The following is a 21,743-nucleotide window of genomic DNA, read 5'->3' on the forward strand; positions in this document are numbered from 1 at the left end:
CACTCCTACCCTGTTGGAGCTGGAGGGGGCAGAAATGTCAGTTCTCTTATTATTGTGCCAGACAGTGTATCTGTTATCAGAGCAGTACAGACTCCAGGACTTTACATTACATCCAAACACACAGTCACCACTGAGTCCTTTCCTCCTGATTCCTTTATATGTCACTGATATAACAGCCCATCCCCCACTCCACTCAACCTCCCAGTAACAGCGTCCAGTCAGACTCTCTCTACACAGAATCTGCTTACAGTCATCAAATCTCTCTGGATGATCAGGATATGACTGCTGCTCCTCCACACGCGTCACCTTTCTGTTCCCCTCAGACAGAGAGAGACATGTGTGCGCTGTGTTTGGGTCCAGTGTGAGATCACACATATCTACACACAAGAAGACACATTAGAGGAGAGATCATAAATACTGTGTGTGTGTGTGTACATTATATTTGCTTCTTACATTTTCTTAGTCCTGGTTTGATTCTGAGCTTCCCTGCATGTTCCAACCTAAAGAAACACACACACACACACACACACACACACACACACACACACACACACACACACACACACACACACACACACACACACACACAGAGATAATAGTTCTGTCTCTCTCTCTCTCTGTCTCACACACAGATAGTAGTTCTGTCTCTCCCTCTTTCACATACACACACAGATAACTGTTCTGTCTCTCTCTCTCTCTGTCTCACACACACAGATAATAGTTCTCTCTCTCTCTCTCAAACACACACACACACACACAGATAATAGTTCTGTCTCTCTCTCACACACACACACTATACTGCCCAGTTTATCACCTTTATGTATTTATCTAATTATTTATATTTTGCCATCCTTGTTATTCTTATTATTTATTTTCCTTTCTTTTCACATCTTTCAGTTTTATTTAATACCAAATTCACTTATTTTTAAGTTCTTTCTAATAACAGAATTCTTAATTTCCTTAATGAAAGGTTAATTCATGTTTATTGTAACACTGCTTATATACTGCCGGTTCTGTTACTGCATTTGGTCATGCCAGTAAAGCTCACTGAATAGCAGAGAGAGAGAGAGAGAGAGAGAGAGAGAGAGAGAGAGAGAGAGAATATCTTAGGATAAGTCATTTATATATTCTGAAAAATCTGTTTTCTCTCTCTCAAACACACATACAGTTCCGTCTCTCTCTCTCACATACACACTCACACCCACACACAGACATAGGTTTCTCTGACTCTCTCTCTCTGACACTGAAAGGTCTGGACTTATTGCACAGGTGGCATCCTATCATGGTACCACGCTGGAATGCACTGAGCGCTTGAGAGTGACCCATTCTTTCACAAATGTTAGTAGAAGCAGCCTGGATGCCTGGGTGCTTGGCTTTATACACCTGTGGCCATGGAAGAGATTGGAACACCTGCATTCAATGATTTGGATGGTGAGCGAATACTTTTGGCAATATAGTGTATTATCTGTGTGTGTCAAAAACAGACAAGGAAACGTTTTAATAGTCTAAGCTATTAGTGCTCTATATCTCTCTCTCACTCTGTGTGTGTGTGTGTGTGTGTGTGTGTGTGTGTGTATGTGTGTGTGTGTGTGTGTGTGTGTCTGTGTGTGTGTCTGTGTGTGTGTGTGTATAAAATATTTAAATCATAGATTGAAAGTTCAAAAATTATTTAGATCATAGACTGGAATTTCAGTTCAAATTTATCAATTAAAGGGATGAAGGTGTTTTTGGGGCTGGAAGTTATGATATACTGCAGTACAGCATTTACTGCACATCACCACTAGAGGGCAGTATTACGGTACAGCGCCACTAGAGGGCAGTATTACGGTACAGCCCCACTAGAGGGCATTATTACTGTACATCCCCATAGAGGGCAGTGTTACTGCACATCACCACTAGAGGGCAGTATTAACACTAACCTGAACACTCACTTTCAAGATTCATCATGATTGTTTTACAGATTTCTACAGTTTTTAACAAACATTTGTTAATTCTGGATTCACTTTTTCAGAGCCCATCACACAGTTTGAACTGCAGTGATTTATATGGACTGAACTGTGCATCAGTTTTCATTCCGTGATACATTTATATGTATTCTGATATTTGATTACACCTTTACATGTATTGCGATGGCTTACATCACTACTACAATTCACTATAACACGCTCACAATAACAGCACAGTGTACCACAATTCACTATAACACACTCACAGTAACAGCACACTGTACGACAGTATGACACTGTATGTATTTGAGAAATAAGACCATATGTGTGTCGTATATGACACTGTATGTATTTGAGGAATAAGATTGTGGGTGTCATGTATGACACTGTATTTAAGGAATAAGATTGTGTGTGTCTCATGTATGACACTATATGTATTTGAGGAATAAGAACACGTGTGTCATGTATGACACTGTATGTATTCGAGTAATAGTGAAGTATAAATCTGTTTTGTTTAAGTCTGTTTTGTAGAAGAGGTTCAGAGGAGACTGGACTGGCTGTTCCTCTCACATACATGAAAATTATTAAAGTGACTGAATCTCATATCCGTGTCTGCTGTTATGGGTGATTATTTGACATATGTGCACACCCAAATTCATGATTTTTCACTTGGATTTGTGCTTCTCAAATTTGGAGTGTGTGTTCACACTAAACACAGTGTTTAAGGGGATTTCTACATACCTGAGTGTGTCCAGTCTGCAGTGGGGATCCTCCAGTCTAGCAGAGAGCAGCTTCACTCCTGACTCTCCTGGGTGGTTATATGTCAGGTCCAGTTCTTTCAGCTGGGAGGGGTTTGACCTAAGAGCTGAAGCCAGAGAAGAACAGCCTTCCTCTGTGACCAAACAACCAGACAGTCTGCAGAAAGGAGGGAAACAGGTAGAGAGAGACAAAGAGTGAGATGCATTTCCAGACCAGCCTGCATGGGGCAGCTAGAGAGGCTGGTAACTGTAGTGGAGGTTCCTCCACTCTCATCTCCAAGATGGCATCCTCTATGGCAGATGGCTTTGTTCACTCTTCTCCAGATCGCTGCTGTCTGTGTTTATTTTAGCTCTTATTTTTATTCCTGCCCTTCAGAACTCTAGTGCAATATTAACCTACAACAGAAGAACCCTAAATCTGGACTTACACTGTGTGATTTCAGTGGTCTTATAAGACTGTTACATGTCAGACTGTATGAGATGATGCCAGTAAAATCTTGGCAGAATTCTACATCTGGCTGTGATAACAGGAGTAAAAACACTGTCACATTTATGGACCTGTGAATCAGATAAAGTCTAAGAATCCTAAGCGATGCATACTTTTATTTACACACACACACACACACACACACACACACACACACACACACACACACACACACACACACACACACACATATATATATATATATATATATATATATATATATATATATATATGTGGGGGGGGGTTGTTTATGCCATTAAAACAAGTATAAACAACAGTTCTGTAATCTAGGACTCTTTTCTTTAGGAAGAAGTCGATTCCTGTTCTATTAGTGGAGAAATTGAACTCTAGCACAAAGATGTGGCCAAATGATTATTCCCAGTGAATTTCACTAGAAAGCTCATCTTGTTTTTTAGATACAAGAAGAATATTTATTGAATATAACAAATATAACAAATCTCACCTGAGTATCTCCAGTTTACAGTGTGAACCTTTCAGTCCAGCAGAAAGCTGCTCCACTCCTGAATTGTTCAGGTCATTGTTACTAAGGTCCAGTTCCCTCAGGAGGGAGTTTGGAAGTTGCAAAGCTGATGCCAGATTTTCACAAGTGTTTTCCTCAAGATTACAGATAGCTAGACTGCAAGTAGATACAACAGACATTACAATATACCCTACAGTTGATACAACAGATATCACAATATACCCTACAGTAGATACAACAAATATTACAATATACTCTACAGTAGATACAACAGACAATACAATATAATATACAGTAGATACAACAAATATTACAATGTACCCTACAGTAGATACACCAAATATTACAATATACTCTACAGTAGATACAACAGATATCACAATATACTCTACAGTTGATACAATGTTACAATATACCCTACAGTAGATACAACAGACATTACAATATAGTCTACAGTAGATACAACAAATATTACAATATACCCTACAGTAGATACAACAGACATTACAATATAGTCTACAGTAGATACAACAGATGTTACAACATACTCCATAGTATATAGTATAGTGGAATTGTTTTGCATTATGGGAAATTTCTGAGAAATAGATATCCAAAATCAGCATATTGTAGATGAGTACATGAATTCACCTAATGTTAGTATGACTTTAATATGGGATTATTAAACTTCCGCGTTCTGTCTGGACAGCAGAGTCCCTTGCAGTCTTCCAACGCCAACTGAAGACCCATCTTTTTGTGGAATATTTAAATGATCACTGATTCTGTTCCTATGTTGACTAACTGAAACTCTAGTACTTATTGTAGGGTGTTGTTTATTACTCTGATGTTGACTGCTGCTATGTTGTCTAACTCTAGTACTTATTGTTTGTTACTCTGATGTTGACTGCTCCTGTGTTGACTAACTCTAGTACTTATTGTTTACTACTCTGTTGACTGTGCCTATGTTGACTAACTCTAGTACTTGTTTATTACTGATGTTGACTGCTCCTATGTTGACTAACTCTAGTACTTGTTTGTTACTGATGTTGACTGCTGCTATGTTGACTAACTCTAGTACTTATTGTTTACTACTCTGATGTTGACTGCTCCTGTGTTGACTAACTCTAGTACTTGTTTATTACTCTGTTGACTGCTGCTATGTTGACTGACTTTAGTACTTATTGTTTACTGCTCTGATGTTGACTGCTCCTATGTTGACTAACTGTAGTATTTATTGTTTATTGCACTGATTGTCTGTTATAGAGTTTATATGTATTTTGTACTTCTAGCCATTAGCACCGATCCCTGTATCTCAACAGTATTCTAGTTCATTGGAATCTTGCACTCTAACCTACTTTACTGGCTAGGATCTGTTCTATGAGGAAATGACAAAGCACTTTTCTAAGTCGCTCTGGATAAGAGCATCTGCCAAATGCTGTAAAAGTAAATATAAATGTACTCTTTTGTGGTCATGGAACTGTCTTGGCTTTATGGGACATTTCTGAGAAATAGATATCCAAAATCAACCTGAATGAAATGAGTACATGAATTATGATTTTAATAGGAGTTTATTAAAAATGGTAGAGTGAAATCTGTCCAAACTTACTCTGCTGATACTCTGCAAATTCAGTCTATACAAAAATAGTGCATTATTTCGCCTAAAGGTAGTTTGACTTTAATATGGATTTATGAAGACATTGTACAGTGAAATGTGTCCAAACTTACTCTGCTAATAGTCAAGGGCTTCTACTCACATGTGGTAGTGGAACTGTTTTTCCATTTTGTTAAAATTCAGAAAAATATGTAAAACTTCAATATAGATTTATTAATGATCTGGTGATGGCCAAGGGCCATAATTCAATTGGCAGTGGAATATTTCAGCCCTGGAGTTCCCCTGCCCTGCACATTTGCCACATTTCACTAGTGATAACCCCTGTTTCAGCTGGCAGTCAAGAACTATAACAACCTTCTGAGAAACATTTAGAAAAAGCATTTTCCACAATGCTTATTAAGCTGTGTAAATATATTACCAATTATGTTTAATTATGCACTTAAACTAGTTCAGTCAAGTAAACTGTATTTTGTACTTTTAAATGTAGCAAACGTGCATGTCCATCAAAGCTCTTCAAATATGCATGTTTGTTCCTTTGCTTAGGAAGAGTTAGATTGCGGTGAGCAGCCGTAAAATCGCGAATATAGGCGCATTAAATTTAAACCGCATTTCTCCAAAATACTTTAACTTAATTGTTGCAAGGACAAGAAGTCCAATCTTGCTTATTGACGGTTTGGTCAAATTGTTGAGACTGTTAGCTGGTTAGATATCCTGCTGAACAATAAACAACTAAACAAATCAACACAGTTAGATTGTCTTTGCTAACATTACCTAGTTAGCTGTTAGCCATGAATGACGAACAGAGATTCAGTGAAAAATTCATACAGGCTTTGTCTGTCTGTCTTAGTCTATCTACTTTTACTTTTTGTGTGTCCCTTTCTGGTATTTTCCTTTTCTCTTGGAAATCACCATAGCAGCAAATATCCTCCAATTGCAGTTTGAGATTTTCTGTCATTTTCATGATGCACTACGGTTCTCTTCACCTCAGTGAGTTAAAACAGCTTCTCTGATGCTATTGGCCACTGTAATGACGTCATTCAATGTTCTGCTGGCACGGGCCCTCCTGCCACATATCTGATTGGATCAAATTACTGTCACTCAAATTGAGAAACTTGTCATTTATATTTCTGTTACTGCTGGACACAAGTGCTTCTTGGATATTCATGTTATTACTACCTTTATTTTTTTCAAACGGTACAATTTTAAGAATTTGTGGTGTTTTTATTGTACCCTTTGATATTTTTAATATGTCAACATAGACACAAGGGCAACAATCACAAGGTTATTACTGTTTTTCTAAACCAAACTGTTTTCTGCTGTTTCGTGTGCTCCCCATAGAGACAGATGGCATGTTTGTAGATCTCTATTACTTTTTTGTAATAGTGGTTTGTGCTAAGAATAAAGTGTCTGTTGTTGTCTCTCCCGCTACACTGGCACATAACAAAGATGTATAAAAGTTGGTATCTCTCTCTAATAATCTGCAGCTGAAATAACCACCAACTGAAGATGGCTGCCTCCAACACTCCTTTACCATTTATCAAACACTGTAAGATAATACTGATGATGTTCTTCATAATTTGTTAACCCTAAAGATGGCCATGTTACTATATTGTGTGGGATGTAGCCTGGACACATATTAATGTGCAACATAATAAAACTGTAGCATAACCATTGTATTAGAGTGTTGCTATGAACAATGCATTAAATAAAAGAGTTTTACACATTTTTCCTTTTTTTTTAACAGAACAGTGCCTTGACTCTCCCACTATTTGTATTTTAAATCTTCACCTTCACTATTGTTTCTGAACTTCTGAGCCCTCCAGACATCTTGTGGTTTTAAGTATTTTCTGTGGTCAGTGTTTGTTCTCCTGTATGGAGGAAGCACAAAGACAAGGAGCACAGCAAGGGGCCCAGTGAGAAACACATTCTATCAGTGGTGGTCACACACAGATAATAGTTTCTCTCTGTCTCTCTGTCTCTGTCTCTGTCTCTGTCTCTCGCTCTCTCTCTCTCTCTCTCTCTGTCTGTCTCTCTGATGCGCACACACACACACACCTAATAGTTTTGTCTCTCTCTCTCTCTCTCTCATACACATACACACACACACACACACACACACACACACACAGAGACAATAGTTCTGTCTCTCTCACACACAAATAATAGTTCTGTCTCTCTCTCTCTCTCTCTCTCTCTCTCTCTCTCTCTCTCTCTCCCACACACACACACACACACACACACACACACACACAGAGACACAGATAATAGTTCTGTTTCTCTCTATCATGCACACACATAGATAATAGTTCTGTCTCTCTCTCTCATACACACACACACACACACACACACACACACACACACAGATAAGAGAAAGTTTTGTCATGTTTAACTATCAAGTTTAACTGGAGCACTTAAGATTCTTACAAGTACAGGGGTTTTAAAATGTGATAAACCAAAGTAAACTAGTAAAGAGATAAAAAAAAACAACAACTCAACTTTCAAGTAAGAAACAAGAGAACAACAATAGATACAGAATTCTCAGAGAGGCTTTTAAGTCTTTTAAAAACAGAGATCTTTCCCAATACTAATGAAGCTATTTCTCATGGGAGCAGTTCAGAGTAATCTGCCTTTGACTTGTACAGAAGCCTTGAAACCACCTGTTTCAGAGCCTCTGTTCAAAAAGGCCTCTGACCTTAAGATACCCCATAACATTTTTATATAAATGATTTATTACTTTATTTATACAATTATCCAGTTCTGCTGCCATTATCTCCAAAGGTAAGGTGTTATTTATTCATTTTTTTAAGACAGTGATCTCATTCAAACCACCTGGAGTTCATCACAATAAAACTGTTTCTTTCGGTCCATCTTGTGATGTCCTGGCCTTAGTCCAACACCTGACACAGAGGCCTTCTGAGGCCTTACACTGAAGCCTGCAGAAGCCTTGTCTCTAGATAATCCAGTTTACTCATTCTTCTGTTTACAATATCATTAAGTGCAAAACCTTATTACATTTCTGACTTGAGTATATTATTGGTAATCTATTACACACATTTGGCTAAAAGAGCACTCACAGCTAGAGCTGTTCACTGTGGTTAGAGGAGCCTGCACAGTCTGTCTCAAAGATGGGAACATTAGAGCATCTAGCAGTTTCTACACCGCTTGAGTGTCTGGAATTATCTAAATCTCAGCTGTGCTGGGTGTCACACTTTCTCCATATAAACAGTCCACAACAAAGCCTTCCATTACTTTGGGCTGCTTTCTTCTTGGTTCATATGTATCATCTATGTGGTTTTCCTTGCAGAACATCCTAGCTCTCCTATAACGTTCTTCTGACATATCAGTCTATTGCAAGTTTTTCAGATTGTTGTTTACAGCCTCTTTCATGTCAGTGGCTTTTGAAAGATCACACTGATCACCCTGAAGAAAATGATGAAAGCCTTTTGTGACCACAAAAAATGTTTTCAAACATAATGAGCAGATATTTTAGAAGGCCAACAGTTGTGGGTATCTTCATGCTTGATGACCAATTAATGAGGGCCAGAACATTGGAAATAACAGAGCCTCTGTCCTATACAGACATTATAGCACACATACCAGATTCTTTTAGTTCTGCTACTATATACTCAGTGACCTCTGGAGAACAACAGTGGATCATTTCATTCTGTGATCCAGTGGGACAGGAAGTAGTTTCTCAGTGCATGTGGTGCTTCTCCAGAAAAAGGCAAAATTTAGTAGGTAAGTTCACAGACTCGAGAAAATTCCCTCTGTTACTGCTGTGTCCTGTCTCTCTGTTGCTTACCAACAATTACTGTTCATACATATACACACTAAGCACCAGACATACATACATACACAGAGCACCAACCATCACTGGACATACATGCACAAAGAGCACCAACCATCAGGGGATATACACACACAGAGCACCACCCATCACTATACAAACATACATTCAAAGAGGACAATTTAGAAAATCCAATCAACCTAACTTCTGTGTTTATGGACTGTGAGAGGAAACCAGAGATCCTGAAGGAAACCTACACAGATAAGAACTGGAACCCAAGACCCTAGTGCTGAGAGAAACAGGGAAACTCCACTCAAATAAGGACTTAAACCCAAGACCCAATTGCAGACAGAAACTTCACTAAGGGAGGGGCTTGAATCCAAGACCCTAATGCTGATGGGCAAATAAACTAACCACCAAGCCACCATACTGCCTACCTAACATAACAATAACAACATAACAATATAACAATAATAAAGATGATAATAATAATAATAATAATAATAATTCTTACAATTCAGTAAAATGTAACTCTTTGTGGCGACAGTGTGGTCATTTAATGAAATGCAGCTAGTTTCACCAGAAATGTATTGTCTGGATCTATATATCTTTCTCCTGCAGTGCCTTATTTTAACTCTGTTAATGTTGCACTACAAGGCAGTTTTGTAATTTCCTTAAAGAAGAGGACAATCACATTTGATAAATTGTGCACCATAATGGTTCCATTTGAGAATGAATTAACAGAAACTCACCTGAGAATCTCCAGTTTACAGTGTGAACTCTTCAGTCCAGCACAGAGCTGCTCCACTCCTGAATTCTGCAGGTCATTATTATTCATCTCCAGCTCTCTCAGTGTGTTTTCTGTTTGTAGAACTGATGTGAGAGATTTGCAAGACCCTTCAGTGAGATCACAGCCAGATAGTCTGCAAAGCAATACATACAGTACAAAATGCAGTTCAATCAGAGGATCTACAGACAACACAAAAGGAGTTTATGATAATGAAAAGATATTACTAATTGTATGTGTATGTGTGTGTGTGTGTGTGTGTGTGTGTGTGTGTGTGCATGCACAAAATATGAGACACAGGTCATGAATGAAGTCCATGTATTTCTCCTCAAATAGAATGGTGCCACTTGATGGAAGAGCTGTCATGATGGTGGCATCACCTGTGTGATGCTATTTCTGGTTTTTGAAATTCCTTCACATGAAATAACAGTTTAGGCATTCCAATCTTTACTATTGTCCTATTGCTTATTCATTTTTTGCAACTGCATACAATTCTGATATCAACAATGTCTACAAGTCACAGGAGACTACTCAACCATTCAAAACTTGCTGATACAGACAACTAACCAAAGCTAAGTGTCTACTAGCTATCTAGTATTTGTGTTTCACCATGACTTCAGTCATTTGTTGCTTGTGTTGAGTGCAGCATGTTTAGATTAATCATTACTGATAAATGTATCTATGAGAAGTGCAGATTAACCATTAGTGAATAATCTGCACTTCTCACGGTTACATTTATCATTAATCATTAGTGATAAACATATCTCTGGTTACAGGAGACTCTCAGCTTCAGTATGTAAACTACAGAGCTCTGGTTATACGAAAATAAGGTAATAAAATGTGTTGGGGTAAAGGCGTTATCCTGTATTTTCATGAGGTGATCTGTGATCTAATTATAATAGGCTTTGAAGCTCTCTGTAGCAGGTGCAGAGAGGTGCAAGAATGTTTGAAAGCATGAATAATGTTTCTGGGGTATCTTAAGGTCAGAGACCTTTTGGGACTAAGTGCAGAACTGAGGCTCTGATACAGGTGGTTTCAAGGTTTCTGTACAAGTTTAAGGCAGATTACTCTGAACTGTTCCCATGAGAAATAACTTCATTAGTGTTGAAAAAGATTTCTGTTTTTAAAAGCCTTGAGAGCCTCTTTGAGAGTTCTGTGGCTAAGCAAGGTTCGTTATCTTACCATAAGGGCAGAGTGATACTGACCTGCCACATCATCTTGCAGGTGTTTGGTGGTGTGAGTTGAGATCATCTTTGTTTAAAAAAAATCTTCCAATGGGATATAATGGTGTCAAGTTTAACTTGCATAATGATGGATCTCAATTTGCATATATTGAATAATGTAAGTTTGAACATAGTGGTGGAGATTTCAAACACTAGTATGTAAAGAAGGTGGGATGATTACATAATCACTTCTGAAAACTGTATAAAAATATGTGTTGTGTGTGACTGTTAGACATATTCTGTACTATGCCTCCTTTGTAATATTGAACTCAGAATAAAGACGGGACCGGCTATTCTCTTCAAACGGACCCGCACCGTCAGCAGTAGGGTTATCAGCACCAGCTGATAGACGACCCAGAGCTGCGTTGTTCTGTGACCAGGGTCTGAATCCACACACGTGCACCGTTATAGGTAAGCAGAAGTCTTGTTTGAAACATTCTGCATAGGTGGTATTAAGACCTTGTCCACAGAGTTTTGTAGTAGGTCTTGGGCGTCTTAAAAGTGCAGACTGAGAATTGACTGAGAGTGTCCATAGAGTGAGAATAGACTGATAAAATATAAAAATAGCAAAAAAGAGTAATAGTTAGAAAACCAGCCGGTGAAAATGAAAATAATTTCATAAAAATCTTTCTGTAAACGGAAAATGGTGAGAAAAAAAAACGGCTTAATAAAAATGATGAAGTAAAGACAAATGTGCAGTGAATAAAGAGATAAAGAGAGCTCCAGAGAAAAAGTGCTGAAGAGATAAATGTTAAATGTTGTTTGTTCCAGTTGTTTTTGTCTACATGTGGCCACAATGAGTGAAGTAAAGAAAATGTGCAGTGTGTTTGTCTTGATGTGGCTATCGCGAGTTAATTGATTACCAACAATAACGTACAATTATACAACATACCAGCATAACAGTTTTTTTTCAGGTTAGAATTAAGATTATTGTGGTATGGTTGTATAGGGGGGAGGGCACTCATTTTAATCACTAAAGAAAGTGAATGGATACACAGACAGATCTGTTTAAACATGATTAATATCATCTAATTATAAAATGCGTACATGCAAAATATATTGATCTGGTTTTAGTAATAAATACAATAAAGTAACTGATGGAGGTACAGTATGTAAAACCGGTTACAATTACAGCAGTAGAGAGCATACATATTATGGACACATTAAAATATAAATTTATATGTGATAAATTTAATTTACTCAAATAAGTTACAGTTAAGTCAACATATGTATAAATGATGGAATTCAGCGAAGCAAATTAGAAAATAATCATATGGATAGCGATTTGTTAAGTGAGAGGCAGGAAGCACGAACACATTTTTGACTTGAGAAAATATATAGAAACTCTGCAGGTGTGGAGTGTTGACAATGGCTAGAGTCAATAAATCTTAAATTGTATCAGCTGACTGTCATAATTTAGATGAAGCTGAGGCTGCATTTGCTCATCTTAGCTTAAGGGAATGAGTAAGGAGGATTTGCTGTGTGTTGTCTCTCTGTTACTGCTGCTCTGCTGTGTCCTGTCTCTCTGTTACTGCTGCTCTGTTGTGTGCTGTGTACTGTCGTTCTGTTACTGCTACTTTGCTGTGTTCAATGTTATGCTTGGTACATGTTCAAGTCATTTGGTATGTTTGGTTTGTGTTATTCATTGCCTTATCTTTTGCAATCTTTGTTAGCCTGGTTCTTTACGTTGATAATTCTCTACCTGGTTAGTGTTTCTTTATGCTTAATCTTATAATCATTTCCTCTGTACTTCAGCAATTCCTCACCTCATTTCAGGCTAAACTGTACTACTTCATGGTGTTTGGACTGATAAATAGACTTGTACTGGGTAAGTAAATACTAAACTTTACTACAACATGGTGACTGGAATGATAAATATACTTGTACTTGGTGAAATAAATGCAAAATCTTTACCACTGGTGTGTTGTTTGCAGTGTTTTTTGTTTCACTTTAAGCTACATGTGCTGCTAGGCTGTTACTAGAGTTTATTTATCTGATACATTTAATTCTTTCACAATGAAGAACTCCAGTCACCTGTCTCATCTCACCTGTCCCATCTCACCTGTCTTATCTCACCTGTCCCATCTCACCTGTCTCATAAATTCTTTGATCTCATAACCTACAGTAAATTTAATTACATGCTCAGTTTCTTGTCCCACTCTAGTGTGGTGACTTCAACACACACAGTGTTATTCCCTCATTTATGCTCCCTGAAAAAGGAAAGCTGAAAAAGAAGCAGCAGCCAGTTTACACACAGCTACTCTATCAGAACCACAGACCCCTGGGTTACTGCACTGGGTGCAGGGTAAGGTACAGAACACCAACCATCACTGGACATACATACATACATACATAAATACATACATACATACAGAGCACCAACCATCACTGGACATACATACATACAGAGCAGCAACCATCACTGGACATACATATATACATACACACACACAGAGCAGCAACCATCACTGGACATACATACACACAGAGCACCAACCATCACTGGACATACATACATACATACAGAGCACCAACCATCACTGGACATGCATACAGACACAGAGCACCAACCATCACTGGACATACATACACACAGAGCACCAACTATCACTAGACATACATGCACATAGAGCACCAACCATCACTGGACATATACACACACACAGAGCACCAACCATCACTGGACATACATACATACATACATACATACAGAGCACCAACCATCACTGGACATACATACACACACAGAGCACCAACCATCACTGGACATACATACACACAGAGCACCAACAATCACTAGACATACATGCACAAAGAGCACCAACCATCACTGGACATACATGCATATAGATCATCAACCATCACTGGACATACATACCTACATACAGAGCACCAACCATCACTGGACATATACACACACACAGAGCACCAACCATCACTGGACATACATGGACATAGAGCACCAACCATCACTAGACATACACACATACACACAGAGCACCAACTATAGCTGTACATACATGCACACAGAGCACCAACCATCCCTGGACATACACGCACACAGAGCACCAACCATCACTGGACATACATACATACATACAGAGCACCAACCATCACTGGACATATACACACACACAGAGCACCAACCATCACTAGACATACATGCACATAGAGCACCAACCATCACTAGACATACATACACACAGAGCACCAAGCATCACTGGACATACATGCACACAGAGCACCAACCATCACTGGACATACATACATACATACAGAGCACCAACCATCACTGGACATACATGCACACACACACACACACACACACACACACACACACACACACACACACACACACACACACACACACACACACACACACACACACACAATGTATATATATATTCTCTGTCTCTGTTAAAAAAAAATACAGAGCTCCTTGCTGAACACTCCTGTGTCTTGACTCAGTGTGGCTTTCTGAGTGTTTGCCAGAGAAACCAGTGGGACATTTGAATTACAGAATGACAGTCATATGTTGCATTCCAACTGGTAAGAAGACACTGCAGTCATTTTGGAATGCACTGGTCTGCTCTTAAGATAAAGGCTTGTCTGTTCTTTAATGTTGTTGCTGTCAGAAAAGCCATTCCCCAAAGTTTACCATTCAAAATATACTTACAGTACAACCTTTTACCACTGGAAATGAAAACTATTGTTCAGTTTGCTCTGACTGAGAAATACATTCACATAATTTGATTAGTTACAGAAGGAGCTTCAGTAATAAAAACCTTTAAAAATTAAAATGATTAATCCAAAAGATACTTACAGAGCTCGCCTGGTATTTTTCAACACTGGAAGTAATTCCTTCAGTCCTTTATCTGATGGCCTGAATTTCTTCAGCTCAAATTTCTCTTGAATCTCCTCTGACATCAGCAGCACAAACACCAGAGCTGAACACTGTGCAGATGAGAGTGTCTGTGTTGAGAGGTCCCCTGAGTTCAGGAAGGTCTGTATTTCACTTATCAGAGAGTTGTCTTTCAGTTCACTCAAGCAGTGGAATAGATTGATAGTCTCTTCAAAGGATTTTGTTCTCTTGATGGTTTTCTTGATGTAGTTCACAGTCTCCTCTAAACTCTCTTCTCTGATGTCCAGTTCTGGGTGTAAACTCCTCAGGAGCCTCTGATTGGACTCCAGTGAGAGACCGAGGAGGAAACGGAGGAAAAGGTCCAGGTGTCCATTTTCACTCATTGTGGCCTTATCTACTGCTGTCTCAAGCAGATCACATAGTCTGTGTTTTAACTTCCATTTCATTTTCTCCAGTGGGGTTTTAAGGAGTGGGTTGCCTTCATCCCTGAATGTTAGGAACACAAATACAGCAGCAAGAAACTCCTGGAAGCTTAAATGCACAAAACTGTAGATCTTCCCCTCCTGTTTAAAAATTTGTGTACAAATTCCAGAGTACACTAAAGCCTCACAGACATCAATACCACATTCTTCCAGATCTTTCTCATAGAACAGAAGTTGTCCTTTTTGCAGCTGAAGAAAGGCTAACTTTCCAAGCTTCACAATATCCAGCACCTCTGCTCTTTTTGTCTCAGATGAAACTGCATTGTTGGTGCTTTGCTCTGTGTTGTATTTCTTAGTCTTTTGATCTGTGAAAAACAACAGGAAATGTAGGTACATTTCTGTCAGAGTTGTTGGAGCATTTTTCATGTCCACACCTTCCTTCAGCATTTTCTGAAACACGGTGGCTGAGATCCTGCAGACGACAGGTATGTGACACAAGATATGAAGGCTTCTTGCAGTCTTAATGTGTGATATAATTTTGCTGGCTTGATCTTCATCTCTGATTCTCTTCCTGAAGTACTCCTCCTTCTGTGGGTCATTGAATCCACGGATTTCTGTAACAGGGTTAAAGTATTGGTCATTTATCTTACTGACTGCTGCAGGTCGTGAAGTGATCCAGAGGAGAGCAGAAGGAAGCAGTTCTCCATTTATGAGGTTTGTTATTAGTTTATCAAGAGTAGTCTTTTCATTCACATTAGATACCTTCTTCTGATGAAGATCTAGAGGAATTCTACTTTCATCCAGTCCATCCAGTATGAAAAGCAGCTGATGTTTTTCATTTAATATCTCCTTTTCATCTCCAGAATGGAGTTCTTGATGGCAGTAAAGAAGTAGTTTTGAGAGGCTGTACTTTTCATCCTTTATCAAGTTCAGCTCTCGAAATGGGAGGTACATGATGAAATCTATGTCCTGGTTGCACTTCTCTTCAGCCCAGTCAAGAATGAACTTGTGCACAGAGACTGTTTTTCCCACTCCAGCTATTCCCAATGTCAGGACTTTAGTACCACGCTTGTTTTCAGTAGACTGCACTTTGAAGAGGTCACTGAGTGTGACTGGTGTTTCTTCTGTTTTGGGGTAAAATTTCTCTACCTGTCTCACTTCGTGTTTTGTGTTCACGCCTCCTGTGCACCCTTTGATCATGTAAACTTCAGTGTAAGTGTCTTGTATAGGCACACGATCACATTCTATTGGAGCCTCCTCACACAACTTCTCAAATTTTTCCTTATATTTTATTTTCATTCTCCTGCTGAGATCACTTTTTCCTACAGCTGTTAAAAAATGGGAAGAAAAAAGTTGTGTGCATGATTCTTATAACTTGTGTCTGAAAGTGTTTTAGTGTAATTTCAAAATGTTAACTTTATGTCATGTTCTCTCTCCATTTTGTTTTACTACTGTAGAGTAGAATAACTATCAGTAGTAGTACCATATAAGGTGACATCAAAAAGATCCCAAATGATAGTCAAAGTCTTTAGCATTGCTCAGAGGTAGAAGTCAGTAATGGCTCATTGAGTCCTTAAATGAACCAAGCTGGATATTAGTTCTTTGTTTCTGCTGCTTTGCTTTGTCTTATCTCTTTGGATTATCTCTCAGTTCTACTTCCATTAGTTCATAATCACAGTGTGTGTGCAGTGCTTTACTTGTGCAGTAACTGTTTAGGTCTCATCATAGTACAGAGACCACTCTGATTAAAGTAGTTAATGACCTGTTGTTGTTTTATGACCAGAGGTGTGTCTCTTTGCCTGTATTACTTCATCTCAGTGCAGCATTTGATACTGAAGATCATAACATTTTACTAGATAGGCTCTAAAATGCTGTTGGAATTATGGGACTAGCCCTTTCTTGGTGTAGGTCTAACTGATCTTCGCTCATGTAAATCACATTTCTAGGACAGCCTTTTTCCACCTCAGGAACATTGCAAAGTTTAGAAACATATAATTAGAAATTAGAAATTAGATTAGAAACATATTATAAAAAAAAACCTAGTCTAAGTGTTTCTCACTTCCAGATTGGACTACTTACTATCTGGTTGTACTACTAAGTGCACAAACAAGCTCCAGTTAGTTCACAACGCAGCAGCCAGAGTTCTTACTAGAACTAGAAAGGTTGATCATTCTACTGCTATCTTAGCTGCACTGCATTGGCTACCAGTAAAATTTTGTATTGGTTATAAAATACTTCTAATGACCTACAAAGCACTGAGGAGCCCTACACTACCGTAGTGAGCCCTTGGTCTGTTATAATCCACTATGTCTGCTTAGATCAAAAGGTGCAGGCTATTTATTAGTACATAAAATAAATAAATCAACCATAGGGCCTATAAAGCTCCCACCCTATGGAATAACCTTCCTGTATATGTTTGAGAGTATTGTATATTCAGACATTTTATTAACTACTTCGCATCTTCGGTAATGGTGTAGATCTGGGGTTCATGGTTATTGAGAGTTATGGTAAACTGGGATGTTGTGTCATTTCACTTCTCTTATCATTCTAGGTTGTTGACTGAGAGCAGTGCTGATGTTCCACGGATGTTCCTCATGCCTGTGTTTCCATCTAGATCCTTTTAGCTATGCTGCTATTTTAACTATGCTGCCATAGTTAGATCTGCCATTTTTGCACATTATATACCCCTATTTTACACACTTTACTATTTGATCAGGCCTAATAATCCATCCTCTCTTTATGCCGAGGTACATCTACATCCTGGTGTTGCTCAGCCTTGACCCATCTCAGCTACTGTGGCTCCTCCCACCCCAACCCTCCACTGCTGTGGCTTGTCCCTCCCTGACCCATTAACATATCGCTCCTTCCACCTCCACCCCAGCCACTTACTTCTCCACCCTGGTTCTCTTGCCCCTGAACATTGAGAAGCTCTAGACTGACTGGGCAGCTGTTCCTAAGTCACTCCTGTGGCAGATTGATTTTGTACTCTAGACTAGATCTTGTAGAACCCAGACTAGGTCTTCTAGTACCAGACTAGGACTTCTAGAACCCAGACTAGGACTTCATGAGAACCCAGGATACTGCTTCTGTTGCTTACTTGAGCATGTTGCTTAAAGTTGTAATATATATTCATGTTGTTTAAAGTTTTAATATATTTTCATGCCTAAAGGTCTGTCTGGGTTGAATTTACCAGCTGGACTCTTAGCAGTCGACTCTTCACATTTGTCTCCACCTGTGAGAACAGACATCAGAGTAAAGAGCAGAAAATATAAAACCTACTTTATTGATGGTGAGTAAGTCCTGTGTGCAATTTTTGGTTGACTGCTATGTTTAAAAATACACTGAACATTTCTTAATTGACATTTTGTAAATTATATAGTCTGTGTTAAAAAACACATTGTTCATTATTGGACTACATTTGTGATTTGTCCATGTTTAAACTGAGATTGACATCACTGTTCTCATTGCTGTTAAAGAACATTTGTTATACAAACCTATTTGTTTGCAATGTTTATTAATATGCCAGATGATTTTGAGTTTTGCCATATTCTACTTTGTAATTTATTAATTAAGATCAATAATAAAAGAAAATTAGGTTCTTAAATAAATATGTAAACTGTAAGTGAAAGAGAACACAAAGTGAAATTTGTCCAGACATTCTACATAGTGGAATTTGGCTCTGATTCTACAGAGAGGATTGTATCTCTCTCTGGTCAGGAGTGTGTTGTCCTTAGCCAGCTAACTGTTCAAGTGCAACATTATATTCCTTTTCTAACAGAGGGCAATAAACACTTTACCTCAGCACACAGGGCAATAAAGACATTTTACCTCAGCACAGAGGGGAATAAAGACACTTAACTTCAGCACACAGGGCAATAAAGACACTACCTCAGCACACAAGACAATAAAGACACTTTACCTCAACACACAGGGCAATAAAGAAACTTTACCTCAGCACACAGGGCAATAAAGACACTTAACCTCAGCACACAGGGCTATAAAGACACTACCTCAGCACACAGGGCAATAAAGACAATTTACCTCAGCACACAGGGCAATAAAGATACTTTACCTCAGCACACAGGGCAATAAAGACACTTAACCTCAGCACACAGGGCAATAAAGACACTACCTCAGCACACAGGGCAATAAAGACACTTTACCTCAGCACACAGGGCACTACATTCTTTGTCCATTGAGTTCACTAACAAAACAAAAAGAAATGCTATGAGCATATAAAATCCCAAAATAGTGAGTTTAAAAAGTGAACATGATTTCACCTGCTTTATTTTCACTGTGTTTGGTCCTCAGGGCCTCAGCCTGTTGGTTATGGCGCATCTTCTTCAGGATGAACTGTGTGATCTCCGCAGCTCCATCTTGGCCATATTGCTGCACCATCTTGTCCACAGTGTCAGGTCTGTTAGAATTCTCCAAATGAGATTTTGGGATACAGGGGAAACCTTCCATGCCATTTTTCAGATACCAGTGGAATGTCTTCAGCTCTTCTGTCTCCAGGTCATTTAAAGTGAAGAGAAGCTGTTCTTTGTCCATCCTGCAGTGTGAACAAGGACAACAGACTCCAGTTTACTAAAGGTTCACAAACATGTTCAACGGTTTATGTTCACAGTGCAGGAACAGACAGAGAAGTGAATGTGAGTGTGTTGGGTGAAGTGCGCTGTGTGTGACATAGAGAGGAGTGAATGTGAATGTGTTGGGTGAAGTGTGTTGTGTGTGTGATGTAGAGAGGAGTGAAAGTGAGTGTGTTGGGTGAACTGTGTGACGTAGACAGGAGTAAGTAAATTGTTGCTGTGTGTTCACTGGGTTTTACCCATTTGTCATCTCTCACTACCACTGTGTGGCTCTGTTATGAAAACTCTGGTAGTCTGAGGTCATACAGTCTGCTTGTTTTACTCTGGTGATGGGCAGATATGTGTATTCACACGTGTCACACGACTATAATACATTATTTATTTTTACACAAATGAGAGATGAGGCCTGTGAGGGTGAGATGGGAGTGATCAGAGAACAAGCCTGTGAAGGTGAGATGGGAGTGATCAGAGAACAGGCCTGTGAGGGTGAGTTGGAAGTGATCAGAGAACATGCCTGTGAGGGTGAGATGGAAGTGATCAGAGAACAGGCCTGTGAGGGTGAGATGGGAGTGATCAGAGAACAGGCCTGTGAGGGTAAGATGGGAGGTGGCCCACAAACTGCTGCTGGAAGGAGAACAAACCAACATGGAGGACCAGATGTGACAGGGATATAGACACTGAAATTAGACTGCACATAGACGGACTGTTTGTGTAATCAGACTGTATGTGTAGTGCTGTAGACTGGGGTATGACCTGCACACTACTAGAGGATGAGCCTTACAGTGCATTTACACTGTTCTGGTGCAGACACACAACACACAGCACACAGCCCACCCAACACAAAACACAACACACAGCCTGTGGGTCTGACACAGCGCAGTGACACTCTAATAGGCTCAACAATGAAAATATCAAAATTATGTATTCTTACTCAAATATACCAGCCACCACAAATTCAATGAGACAGTTTAATAAAAATGTGAAACAGTGCCCCCTCGTGATTACTTTCAAATATTGGAATTGTTCTCCTGGTGGTTGTTTTCTCTTGGTTGTCCATAACCAAACTGAAGCAACATTCCACCGAAATACAACAGTAATAAAAAGGTTCATCCACATTATTTCAGAGGTAGCAAGTCTTTCTCAAAAACAAGTATGAGTAAAAAATGTTGATCTTGAATACAGAAAATTTAACCAAGGAAAAAATATGTGGGCAAGTATGTAAACATGTAACAAAAATGTTTGCAGGTCTCTGTTATAGGTGTCTGTGTGAAATCGACCCTTGGTAGAATAGTTAGGAAAATGTGGCATTTGTGATGGAGTTACCCAGTAAGAAAACAGCCTTATCAAGGATTTAATGGATTCATTTGTTCACACACATTTATAGACACTCTTCCACAGAGTGGCTTACATGTGTATCAGTGTGACAGTACATGTGCACCCTGTGAATCAAACTCATGACCTAGGTGTTACTAGCACCTTAACTTCTTTACTTAAGGTCAAAGCCTTACCTGAGTTACAGGAGACCACATAGCCAGCAGAGTCTTAATAAATGTCTTAGATTATCTGTTATTGTGCATCTTGGCAGGCCTGTACAGAACAACAGAGAAAATATTCAAGATTTCAGAATGTGTTGGTGTCTTTAGGGGGTTCTAAAGAATGTATGTCACACTCAGTATATACACACAAACAGACCGTAAAGACGGCTGTAAGTCATATACAGTATACATACACTGACAATGAAGACGGCTGTAAGTCATATACAGTATATACATACAGACAATGAAGACGGCTG

At 38.9% G+C, this 21,743-nt stretch overlaps 2 protein-coding genes and 1 long non-coding RNA gene across 3 annotated transcripts in view; all 3 read right to left on the bottom strand.

Moving 5' to 3' along the window:
• Positions 1-3,822, bottom strand: part of LOC145657163 (uncharacterized) — a 4,341-nt gene extending 519 nt beyond the window's left edge. Inside the window, exons 1-4 of the long non-coding RNA XR_014122974.1 lie at positions 3,655-3,822; positions 2,688-2,861; positions 454-500; positions 1-377 (exon numbers count right to left, since the gene is read on the bottom strand). The exon at positions 1-377 is cut by the window's left edge and continues 519 nt beyond it. This is a non-coding gene — a long non-coding RNA (uncharacterized LOC145657163). The remainder of the gene's footprint in view (positions 378-453; positions 501-2,687; positions 2,862-3,654) is intronic.
• A 3,224-nt stretch (positions 3,823-7,046) lies between these two features.
• On the bottom strand, positions 7,047-16,682 carry LOC145651980 (protein NLRC3-like). Its single transcript, XM_081700896.1, has 3 exons — positions 14,902-16,682; positions 9,821-9,991; positions 7,047-7,149 (listed from the first exon to the last, which is right to left on the bottom strand). The coding sequence occupies exons 1-3, from the start codon at positions 16,659-16,661 to the stop codon at positions 7,047-7,049; spliced, it is 2,034 nt and encodes a 677-aa protein (XP_081557022.1). The 5' UTR covers positions 16,662-16,682.
• Positions 16,683-18,473: 1,791 nt separating this feature from the next.
• Positions 18,474-21,528, bottom strand: LOC145657152 (pyrin domain-containing protein 1-like). Its single transcript, XM_081711700.1, has 3 exons — positions 21,460-21,528; positions 19,643-19,914; positions 18,474-18,594 (listed from the first exon to the last, which is right to left on the bottom strand). Exons 2-3 carry the CDS (start codon positions 19,911-19,913, stop codon positions 18,509-18,511), a joined length of 357 nt encoding a protein of 118 aa, XP_081567826.1. The 5' UTR covers position 19,914; positions 21,460-21,528; the 3' UTR covers positions 18,474-18,508.
• Between the last annotated feature and the right edge of the window lie 215 nt (positions 21,529-21,743).

Source organism: Electrophorus electricus, chromosome 1 (assembly GCF_041902795.1).
Source record: "Electrophorus electricus isolate QZ-2024a chromosome 1, ASM4190279v1, whole genome shotgun sequence".
In the NCBI taxonomy this organism is placed as follows: Eukaryota; Metazoa; Chordata; class Actinopteri; order Gymnotiformes; family Gymnotidae; genus Electrophorus; species Electrophorus electricus.